This window comes from Apus apus, chromosome 1 (genome assembly GCF_020740795.1).
Source record: "Apus apus isolate bApuApu2 chromosome 1, bApuApu2.pri.cur, whole genome shotgun sequence".
Lineage (NCBI taxonomy): Eukaryota > Metazoa > Chordata > Aves > Apodiformes > Apodidae > Apus > Apus apus.
Genome location: NC_067282.1, coordinates 175,647,616 through 175,659,744, shown reverse-complemented (window position 1 = coordinate 175,659,744; position 12,129 = coordinate 175,647,616). Strand labels below are relative to the sequence as shown.

The window sequence follows — 12,129 nt, the reverse complement described above, 5'->3', positions numbered from 1 at the left end:
TTATATGGCCTTGACATTTACTCTCTTTCAACTAGCTGAAAAGAGAGAGAATGTTTATTTCCACAGCTTATTTCAGTCAAGCATCTATTAAGCCCTGGATCACAAGACAGTAGTTGGGAAGTAGTGAATACAGTTTCCACAATGCTGAAAAGTGAATGCAGATCTTGAATATGACAATTTGGCAGAGAGTTAGTTGATCAAGCTGCTGTCTGCCAGCACCTAGGAGCACACACAGAGCATGAGCAAAAAGAAATTAACTTTTGGAAAATTCCTAATACATTTTGTAGGGTTAGATGGATTCCTTCCCAGAAATGAAAGGCAGAAGGGCCTTATACCAGTCTCTGAAGTTCAAACTTTTTATTTTAATCATACAATATCTACATAAAGGCCTTTTAATCAGATCAAAATGATATTGGCAAACTGAAACTGGCAGCCAGAATTAGAAACACTGACTGAGGAGCAGAAGTAGAGGTAACCATAATTCACATATCTGCCAAAACTCTCAAATAGACAATACCCTACACATGCCACATACAGATGCTATAACAGTTAGTTGGAAGTGAATTTGCTTTAGAATCATAGAGTCATAGAATAACTCAAGTTGGAAGGACCCATATAAATGATCGAGTCCAACTGTCTGCTCCTCACAGAACTACCTCAAACTAAGCCATGTAACTAAGAGCATCATTCAGATGCTCCTTGAACTCTTGACATAGTTGGTGTCATAACACTTCCCTGCAGAGCCTGTTTGAAGAAGATCACCATTCCTCCAAAGTTCATAACAGGTTTATTTCCTAGTAATTTGCTGGGATATCATAATTAGACTGTTAACTTTAAGAAGAAAATAAACTGCAAGACACACACTCTGTTCTGAAGCAGGTACTAGCCTGGCCAGCGATGTTTCTCCTTGTTGCAGTCTGAAAGGAATACGTGTCATGTACACTCTCTGAAGCACGTACACTCAACAGTTTTAACAAGAGACAATGGGCACAAATGGAAACATAGGATGTTCCCTATGAACATCAGGAATCCCTTATTTTTTACTGTGGGAGTGACGAAGCACTGGCACAGGTTTCCCACGAAGGTTGTAGGGTCTACATCCTTGGAGATACTCAAAAGCCATCTGGATAGGGTCCTGGGCAACCAGCTTTAGGTAGCGCTGCTTGAGCTGCGGGATTGAACCAGATAACTTTCAGAGGCCCCTTCCAATCTTGGTATTTCTGTGATTCTGTGAATTTTTAGAAGTTCTAGGAGCTACTTTTCTTGTTATTATTCCCATTATTTGAATGCTCCTGCATTTGAATATTCTTGCATTTGGGCTCTGCTGCTTAGGCTTCAAGATATATTTCTTCTTATTCAGTTTCCCAGCTATTTTACATCCACAAAAAGTGGGTGCAGCATTTGCTAACATTAGTTATTCAAGTCTCAGAAGTTAATTTTTCTCTGTCGTGCCTATGTTCAATCAGGCAATTAAAGCATAGAGCTGGGGGAGAAAGTCTTTTTTTTCCTTGTGTCTTTGTATTGATCATACTGCAAACACAGTGGTAACTTTTGCACAAAACAAAGTTGATAAGGGTAGGGGGATTCACTCTTTGTTTGATTTAGTACCATATCACAGCCTCTCTGAACCTTTTAGCACGACCCCAATGGGAAACCCTTTTACAAGATGTCAGACTCCAACACATCTCCAAGACATTAGCTCCAAGATTGTATTATGGCATCTGGACTTACCATTGTGAGCTACCTTGAAAGGACCATCTATCAGGCAATGCTATTTTCCACACATCCCCATTCACATATCCTTTCCTCATGCCCACTGACTCCAGCAGGTTTGAAATCTGTTGATTCTCCTGGGGAAATCTGTACTGAGTTAGTTAGTCTGCTTCGTATTACCTGTGTGAACACACAAGGTCAAAGACTGGCAGCAAAGGCATTATCTTCTGGAACAGTTAATGAAAGTTTTGCCAAACCTGGTGGGGAAAAGATGCAGAAAGTAACTGCAGCCACGCCAGCTTTGTCCAGTACTCCATCTGGCACACCAGTATCTTACAGAGTGGCACAAAGAAGATGGTGCACAGTGAAATTTCAGCAAGATAAAAATAACAAAAGGTAAAAATTAGAACTAAATTATGTAGGAATTACCATAATGCTCATATTGCAAAATTGACAAGTATTACATCTGAGGGGGGGGAAAAAAAATTCCTGCAGCTGACAGAATGAAGGATTAAGAAGACAATGCTGAAATTTTTGGAATAAATTAAGAACAAAAGAAATAAAACTGGTTTTATCACTAATTATACTGTTGTTGATAATGCAAAAACATTCAATTAAGTCTTCTGCATTTAGAAATAAAATGTTTGCCTCACATGAAGATGTTGAAATACTTTCTTGTCCATTAGCAAACCAGAACAAAGCTAAACTTTGCCCAGATATAAATCTTATAATCAGATATAAACAGAAACATAAAAATCTTGCAAGATGAACTGGCCACTCTCAACAAATAATCTTTTATAGAAAAGTGTTATCAAAAAGCTGTTTCCAGTGATGTTATAAAGGATGTAACACTATTAAAGGTTTCCACCGGTGATCTGGAAGTAATTATAAGATCATGGCTGATGAAATTTGCAGATGACAATACCTGGCAAGATGATCAACAGGGACAACAACATCAGCTGCACAGACAAATCTGCATTAGTTGGCGGTGAAGTTACAGCAAGCTGAGCTCATTTTACCAAAGACAAATGCCAGCACATCAAGGAATGTAGGTCTTATCCCAGGAATGGAAAGTAAGCCACTATGAGCATTCAATTAATATATTCAGAAAGGACTAGGAAAATTTTATCTATGTATTTAAAATACTAAGTCCTTAACTATACTGAAATCCTATGTACCATCCTGTGCCCATACTTTAAGGAGGACCCTGGAAAATTAATTACGATAATAAAAGAAAGAGCCACAAAATTTGAAGGACATATATTTTAATATGAGAGAGTTGATGAGCAAAATCTCATTGGATTACCTAAAGGGAAACTGAGAAGTGATTTGATTATGTCTAAGCACCTCCATGAAGAGAAACTGCAGGATATTAAGGAGCTCTTCACCCTAGTGGACAGAGGTATAAAAAGAATCAATGGCTGGAAGCTAGTGCCAAAGAAATTCAAATGAGACACAAGGCACACACTCATCATCCTGAGAACAGTAAGTCACTGCAACAAACTGGCAAAGGGATGTGTTTTCCCTCTGCCTGCCTTCAAACCAGGACTAGAAATTTCTCTGAGAGCTACAATTTAGTCAGAAAAAAGTTATGCTTTAGTCAAATTATTGGGTTCGATACAGAGGCAACAGGGAGAAATTTAATGGCTTGTGATGTATGACAGATGAGACTAGATGAACCAATGCACAACCTAAGGCTAAACTCTATTAATCCATTTCTTGGTGCTTTATGTTGCCCTCCATTGCTACAGTATTTCAGCATTTTCATATTAAATCGATAGCAACAGCAAAATCCCTTGTGGACTTCAAGGAGCTTCTGGAATTTTTGCTTTTAGGAGTAAAACTAATTAGGGAAGGATTTTTGAGGTTTTCTAGAGGAGGTCAGAAAGCCTGTATTTATCCTTCTTGTTACAGACTGTATTTCCTTTGTGCTTAGATAGCATTTTGAAGGGGTGAGCTAGTGAATTCAGTCAGGCACAGTGTTGCTAAATGGTTCTGTTTAAGAAACAGTTACATTTGTCCCCTCTAAGGCTTGCAAACATGCCACGAGGTATCACCAGAGAACTGACTCAGAGCTCTGCTTTTTAGTTGTTTACTGTAATGGACACTTACTTTGCTGATACCAAGAGAAAATGTTTGCATCCTCAGAGAGTCATAGTTCAAATGAAGAGTAATCGTAGGCCAAATGCACCATATAATCTTGTCCTTAAAAATTATCGTTTCAGAGACAAGATACCACTCTAAGGAGCTAATGTATCTGCTCTACTATTCTCCTTCCAAAGCAATTGGACTTCTGTATCTAACAGTTATTACAGATTTATGCTATAGCATGTGGTATCTTCAAAATACACATATTTTGCAAGTAAAGGTATTCATTCAACCTTATATTCGAAAAATGATAAAAATACAAAGTACTTTTTGTACAAATCTTTTTTCAAATGTACTTTATGACAAATGTACATAAATAAAGAAACTTCTAATTAATTTAGACACTGCTTGAGGTCTGAAACACCAAAAATAGAAGAAATTTATGTGTTTCATTTTCTTAAATTGCAAACTGTTAGCAGTTTACTCTTCAAGCTAAACCAATTTTCATTAATTACAACTTACCCTTCTGGCCAAAGAAAGACCAAGGTAGGTAAACAGGGTTGCTGCCAGAGTAAGATACTAATCTATTTTTTAAGCAATATCCTACCATTACTTCTGTTTGCTGGCTTATTTGGGTTTTTTACGGACCAGTGAGGAAGTTACTTCCCAAAACCCTGTGCATCTCAATGGACTATTTGCTGACATCAATTTTTCAGCTAGAACGATTTTACATCCTGTGTGCTCTCTGTGGCATTCTGTAATCCCTCTAAAGCTTTTTTGGGGTTCTTTGAAGTCCTAAGTCAATTTTCTCTCTGGGTGCACAGGAAGAAGAGTTGACCAAAGATTGCTTTTCCCTCCTAGGTTGTCCAGCTCCTGCAGGAGCAGGGCACAGACCAAGCCCCTCACACACACCAGGTGTGGTTCAGGCTGTTTTCCCAAGCCCAGCTGAGCCCGCCTGTCTCAGGCAAGCAGAACGGTTCAGATCACCTTTAAATGGTAACAGCTTCATCAGTCAAGCTTTCTCCCTGAGGCATGCCTCTGGTAAAAAGCCTTTATCTCTACAGAAAAATTAAGAAGATCACAATTTTGTAACAGTTTACACACAAAGCTGAAAGGAAAAGCAAGTTTATTCCACAAGCTATAGCCAAGAAACTTAGGTTCTATGTTGGGCCAAGAACACACTTACATGCCCAAACATCTGCTCATCCGTTAGCACCCTGGAAAAGTTTCATGCCCACATCAGGGTTCCCTTCCGGTTTCAAATGGTACACTTAGTTTTTCACAGCAAACAGCCCAGTTCTGAAAGCACATACCTGGTGGCAGAAGTAATACTGGCTAATGAATGTTAAGAGCCACCAACATCCAGAAAGATAATCATGAGAGGAATAGATGGAGAGTCACCAACTCCTGGAAAAGACAGGCAGCAAGGAGACTAGAGGGTTGGCAGAGAAAACAAGCAAGCCAGGAAATGCAAGCAGGAAAGATGAGTACCCACAACAGGCAGTAAGCCCCAAATACATCAAGTTTACCCACTAGACTAGTGAACAATATCAAATAAAAAAGATAAATACAGAACATAAAACATCTGGGGGGAGCGGGAGGGTGTAAGAAAAAAGAAAAAAAAAAGAGTGTTTTTTATTTCTTAGATTTAGATCTGCAATCCTGATTCACCTGATTCAACACCAGCCATGGCATGAAAATGTAAAACAATGAAATAAAACATAGCAGAATATTTTAAAACTAAAAAATAGGAATACCAGTGACTAGTTAGAAACTGCACGACATCATACTGCTGAAGTTTCATGATATCCAACAGTGGAGTGTCTCCTAGGCACTAGCTGCTCACAGACACACAGCAGGTTAGCATTAAAAGGCTCAAACATCAGCTTTAATTAAATTTAACTACCTAGTCTTAAATCAGGAGCTAAAACTTATTATATTACTTTCATTTTCTTGGAAGTCTAAAAATCCATGCCCTAAATACTAATTCAACCACCAAGATCTGCAGTTTAGGATAACGTCTACATCTACTTGTATACTTCAGATCAATTGATATGGAATATTACAGACTGATTTAATGTGAATCGCTCTAGAAGAATATGTACACAAATGACTAGCAGAACATTAAGATTCATAAGACACACATAAAAGAAAAAATGAACATGTTGCACCCAGATTACAATTCTAAGAATAAAGCTATGATAATAAATGACCCAAAAGAAGGAGAGAAAGTGACCTCACAGAACACAAAGGTAGTAGAAAATACATTAGGCTGTTCCAATAAATTGTTCATCTTGGCTTAGTAATTTAATATAAACTAGATAAAATACAAAGGCCATTTAGAAACACACACAAAAGCATTTTTAGAAATCAGTCTTTGATGCTAGAAGTGAGGAAATTAAATTAGCACTTCTCCGAGCATTGGAGAAGCCACAATTAAGTTCTATGTTTGCCTTACAGAAGTCTGAAGTGCAGAAATTATCACTAGCAAACAAACTTCACAGTCCTTTTCCTTCCCTAGCAAAATTCTGTTTGGTTGCAAGGGGACACGTATTAAGGCAAACTACCAAATTTTTGCTTTGCTCTAGAAGGACAAACAGATCAATAAATTACCTGTGGAAAACATCACAGAGGGAAGAAACAGGAATTTGAGTGAGAATATTAGTTCAATGGATACCTTGAAAAGCAGCTTCAAGTCTTAAAAACTGTAGACTTAGATTATGATTCTTACAGGCTTCCAAAGGACTTACTCTGGGAATATAACATGCCAAGATCTTACAAGTTTGGCACTCTTAAAATAGCAACAAGCTATCAAACCTGACAAGTCTTGCTCTTGCAGACCTGTTTTGATAAACAGTGCAAGGGGACTGTCTTGACTTTTAATCTCTGACCAGTGAATGTGGCCCATGACCAGTGAAAGTGTGTTCCTAAATGAAGATGTTAATGTGTCAGGAGAAGGTAGCAAGTTTACAGTCCTCTGACTTTTACTCAGATGCAGAGAGCCGGGTTTTGGTTGTTGGTTTTTTCTAAGTGTCATGGAATTCTAAAAGCAGTAGGGCAGGAACTAACAAGGAGACTGAGGAACTGCACCTTTTCCCATCCCCTTTCAGCATCACCATTAGAAAACCACTACAACCAGTATCACTAACTAGCAGCAAGTGGGCAAGTTATTACTGGTTTCAAAGAGTTTAAATAGGGTGATCTACAGTGAAGACTTATGGTTCCTTTCATTGGAGTTCACAGTAAACAAGGGACCAGTCTTTTAAGAGATACCTGCCCTCCACATAAGGGGCTGACACTGGAAAAGTCAAATGATCTGACTGAAATGAGGATGCTCATCCTTAAATCTACTAAATAAGACATGAGACTCAAGGATAGAATACTATTTCAATATTGTTAATTGTCTTTCAGAAATCTGTAGTTCTCTAGCTTCTCTTGTGAAAAATTCTGCATTCCTTGTTATCCTTTTATCCTTATGGGTCTCACTGGAAACTAAAACAGGGACGTGCAATCAAAGATGGACATCTAAAAGTGGGAACAGACTAGGTCCCTGCTGTATGCAACTAAGGTGGCACCCAGATATGGGACGCCAGATCTATAAGAAGTGACAGTCACTGCTTTGATTAAAGGAACTTGCAATCATATAGATCAAGCTGGCAGACAGCAGCCAAGCATCTCTCCTAAGAGAGGACAGGGAATAATACTAATTGATTCAGGGAAGAAACTACCAGGTGGTGACTCAAGGAACATAATGACTTTACTAAATACTCAAAAATTCCTCCTACCCAAAGATCCTCAAACAGCAACCTGAAGGAAAAAAAAAAAAAAAAAAATCAAACCACAGTCGAACTAAAGGTCCTCCTTTAATTACAGGTCTCTGCAGAAAGACCTGTATTACCTCCTGGAATTTTTATAACCATTCAAATGAAAATAGAGCCTAGTGATCAGCTTTATAAAACAGCGCAGGTAAAAGCAGGAGGGGAGAAGTAAGAAGCATTGTAGAAATTTATACAAATTGTAGCAAATATACAGGAAGATGCACATTCATCAGTTTAAATGAGGACTCTCTGAAGAATTGAATGCAGCTGTGCATAAAGCAACTGCAAAACTGAGAAGACACAAGTGAGCTTATTCAACGCAAGATTTTCCAATTACTTATTATCCTTCAAGAAACTTAAAATTTTAATAGGCCCACAAAGGCTTAAAAATGCATTGGAGAACCACAATTCTTAAATTTTATTACAACCTTGGAGGACAAGCTGTTCTTATATAGATCCACTAAGTGGTTACAAGAGAGAGGTTTTGAGAACTATTTTAAAATTAGATTTTCACCTTACCATCTGAAGTGGAAAATTCACTGTTACCTCTGCAAACAGCTTCTGGTTTTAAACCTGAGTAATACTTTCTAGTAGGCTTCGAGGAATACAAAGCAAGTACGAGGCAACATGCATTTCTATAGAAAATTATCCTGCATTATTTATTATTTATTAATTATTTCTCTGTAGAGCCAAACATGGATGAAACAACATTTTCCTTTTTTCTAAGGGAACTTAAATTACAGAATCATAGACTCATAGAATGGTTTGGGTTGGAAGGGACCTAGAAGATCATCTAGTTCCAGTTCCCCTTATGAGCAGACACACTTCCCACTAGAACAGGTTGCTCAAAGCCCCATCCAACCTGGCCTTGAACCTCCTCTGCCCAGGTGGGGGCAGCCACAAATTCCCAGAGCAGCCTGTGTCAGTGTCTCACCACCCTCACAGTGAAGAATTTATTCCTAGTACCTAATCTAAATCTACCCTTTTCATCTTGAAACCATTACCCATTACCCCTTGTCCCAACACTACAAACCCTGGTAAAAAGTTCCTCCCCAGCTTTCCTGTAGGCCCACTTCAGGTACAGAAAGGCCACTATGAGGTCTCCCTGGAGCCTTTTCTCCAGGCTGAACAGCCCCAGCTCTCTCAGCCTGTCTTCAAAGGAGAGGTGCTCCACCCATCTGATCTTCTTCATGGCCCTCATCTGAACTTGCTCCAACAGATCCATGTCCTTCTTGTGTTGAGGGCGCCAGAGCTGGACACACTACTCCAGGTGGGGTCTCACAGAGCAGAGGGGGAAAATCACCTCCCTTGACCTGCTGGCCACGCTTTTCTTGATGCAGGCCACAATAAGGTTGGCTTTCTGGGATGCAAGCATACATATACACTAGTGTTGATTTTTTAAAAATCTGACTTGCTGGGCAACTTGAGCAAATCACTTGACTGTTGTTTGTGCAAAACTTTGTAGGAATTTAAGTTATTCTTCTCAGATATAGATAAATATAGCTGGACAGAAAAAATCTGATTTCTACAGTTCTGTAATTTGTCAGGTCCTATTCTGTTGGTTACTTACTATGTTTGAAGAAAAAGTAATGTTTCTAAAACCAGACAGCAATAGAGATTTACAGGCTTCATGCAAGCTTCTACACTTGTATGCATATAACCTTACACTGAATATGAAACCATTTTTGTTAATCCTCCACAAAAACTGAATTTTAAGTGGAAAGGTTGCAGCTAATGTTCACATTCCATTTTTTTTAACTAGAATTTTTTTCTACAATTGGGTTTTAAGCAGTATTTTCACATGCATATAACATCCTAAAAATCAATTAAAACCTGAAAGTTTCTACAAAGACAAACATAAAAAACAGGCTGAAAGAATTTTTAAATACAAGCACATGGTACAAGTAAAAAAAAAAAAGCCAAAGACAAATTGATACAAAAAAATCAGTATTTATGTAAAAAAATAATGCATTGCATATTGTAAATAAGTCAACAACAGTATTCATCTTCTCACATATTTCTAGATTTTCAGACTTCAAAAGGTTATACAACAAGGAAAAGAGATGGTAACTACATGTGACGCAGACTGCTTTCTAGTTTCTATCCCAGAAATTTACACCCTGAGCCAGCAGGGAGATTAGGAGCAGAACATAAACTCTGCTTACAATGGAGTGTGTTTTTCTACTGCTGAAGTGTTCATCCATCTCTTGTGGATCTGGGAGTCAGAGCCAGCCTGTCTTTGACTAAGAAACAGCCACAAAAACTAAACTTCTAAAATGGGATTGGGATGAAGGTGCAAGTCAGTGAGTGGATCCTCCATGTTCAACACACAGGAACTTTTCTGGAATCCAAAAACTCACTTTATGAAGACTTCATCTCAGTTAGACAGGTTATCCAAGTTCAAATATACGTTACAAATACATTTCATACCATGCAAGTTTAAATAATCTTTTACTGTAACACTAGAACTCAGCGTTTTTCTTCATGTTCTCTGAAAAAAAAAAAGTTTGTATTGCATAAACAGAACACTTTTTTCCACTAAGATAACTAAAGAAAGCCTAATCCTTACCTGTTGTTAATCACTGTCACTTTATTGACAGTAATATATTCATGTAGTTGAGGGTCTGTCCCAAAACTGTTTTAAAGCCATGTTATTAAAAATTATGGTAACAGGATATAGTCTCTAAGAAACCCACCTAATATACAGTCTGATGAAGCATCTAAACTCTTATTACAGCTTTTCACTTTCAGGTACTAAATACTCTAAAATAATCATCAGGTAATAATTCTTAGTAAGGAAATACAACAGCAACAGCTTTCCACTGTTTTGTTTCAGTTTTTTTCCTACTTCCAAAATGCCCTATAAAGCTGCAAAACCATGTAAGTAAAAAAAATAAATCATAAGACAAAAAACTTCATACTGAATTTTTGCTAAAAAGCACCTCGACTCTGCTCTATCTTTTGGCCACAATGGCTCAAAGATGCTGGAACAAATGCTGTACATTAAGAAGTGTCCATATCTACAAAGAAAACTAGTATCACATACTAGTTTTTCAGTTCTCAGAAAATCATATTTAGTGTGCAGTTTACAACTAAGACAAGTGAAACAAGATTGTCAAAACAGTACTTCAACATGTAAGAGATGAACATAAAAAGGCACATACAGATTGTCAGTGATGATATCACATTTCTTTGAAAACAGAGTATTGTTTGCACTGTAAACAACTTTGTTTACATAAAGGCTCACACCTTTAAAGTGAGGTTAGTGCTGCTGACTCAATTATTGCTACATTCACAGTTTAACAGAATTCTAGACAATACATGAGGTACACTCCCAAACAGAGCCATCTTCACTTTTTCCTTGTTCATTCGACCATTAGATAACTGAATTAGGCAGACTAAAACTACTGACCAGAGAAGCCAGTAACACCCAAATCGTCAGATCCAAGATAAACATTAGCAGTGATTAAACTTCAGAAGAGTAAAAAAAGACACCTTTGCAGAAAAAAGTTCCTGTTCTTCATTACATGAAAATTTTCTTCATTTTTATGTATTATAGTAAACTTTTATCAGGGCACATTAAGAGCTGATTTCAGCCATATTATTATTTTTGCATCTTTTGACCAGTATGTTAATTCAGTCTGTTGATCTAAGAGCTTGGAGTAAGCATCACCTTCCCTTTGATCTTCTGGCATACAAGTCTCTTATGCTTTTTGTTAGCTGCTTTATGAACACTTTGTATACCCTTCCACAGTATGTATGCATGGTTTTCTGTAATTCCACTTCTAGGGGCTGCAACAGCGAATGAACCAGATCATCTCCAAATGAATACTGTAAAGAGGTGAAGAAAAAAGATTTAAGGTTTAAGCTCAGCATTGAATCATGATATTATTAAGAATTATTAGAGTTTTATAAGAACATCTTTGAACATTGTATTTGCTTTCTATAGGTTGACTAAATGTTTTCAAAAAGTCAGAGAGCTTCTGAATGCAATTTAGAAAAAACTTACTTCATTAAATTAAAAAAATATAGATTTAAAAATATTTCTTGTTATTTGTTTGCTGAACAGTAACCTTCTTGAATGATACATAACTTTTAAGAAACACAATTCTTATCAAATTTTTATGAAACAACAGTATGAGAAGCAGTACTACTGAAGTTTCATTAAACTGAATGATGGTCAAACACGTTTGACATTTAACATGGCCATGAAATAAACAAGTCATTAATTCAACAATGCAATATTTTTTATAAACAAATGATAAGCTAAAACAGCATTTCAAAGTAACATAATTTTGTTCATCTGATTACCACTGAATCACCAGTGTTTTACATACTTTCTCTGACATATTCATAACACAAATGGGATCATAAATAAAAAGAAATAATTTTTTCTTCTGTTTTTGACAATGCTCAAAGGCAACAAAGAAATAATATTTTTATGGAAACACATTCACTTTCCCTGCAATGTATTCTCAGACCCCCAAAAGTACTTTTCTTCATTTTTATA

At 37.1% G+C, this 12,129-nt stretch overlaps 1 protein-coding gene across 2 annotated transcripts in view; it reads right to left on the bottom strand.

The window, feature by feature from the left end:
- Positions 1-9,549: 9,549 nt before the first annotated feature.
- The window catches only part of GXYLT1 (glucoside xylosyltransferase 1), a 31,688-nt gene continuing 29,108 nt past the window's right edge, over positions 9,550-12,129 (bottom strand). For both annotated transcript variants that reach the window (XM_051631212.1, XM_051631220.1), the window contains one exon: positions 9,550-11,450. In XM_051631212.1, coding sequence (XP_051487172.1) covers positions 11,289-11,450 — 162 coding nt within the window. In that variant the 3' untranslated portion in view covers positions 9,550-11,288. The remainder of the gene's footprint in view (positions 11,451-12,129) is intronic.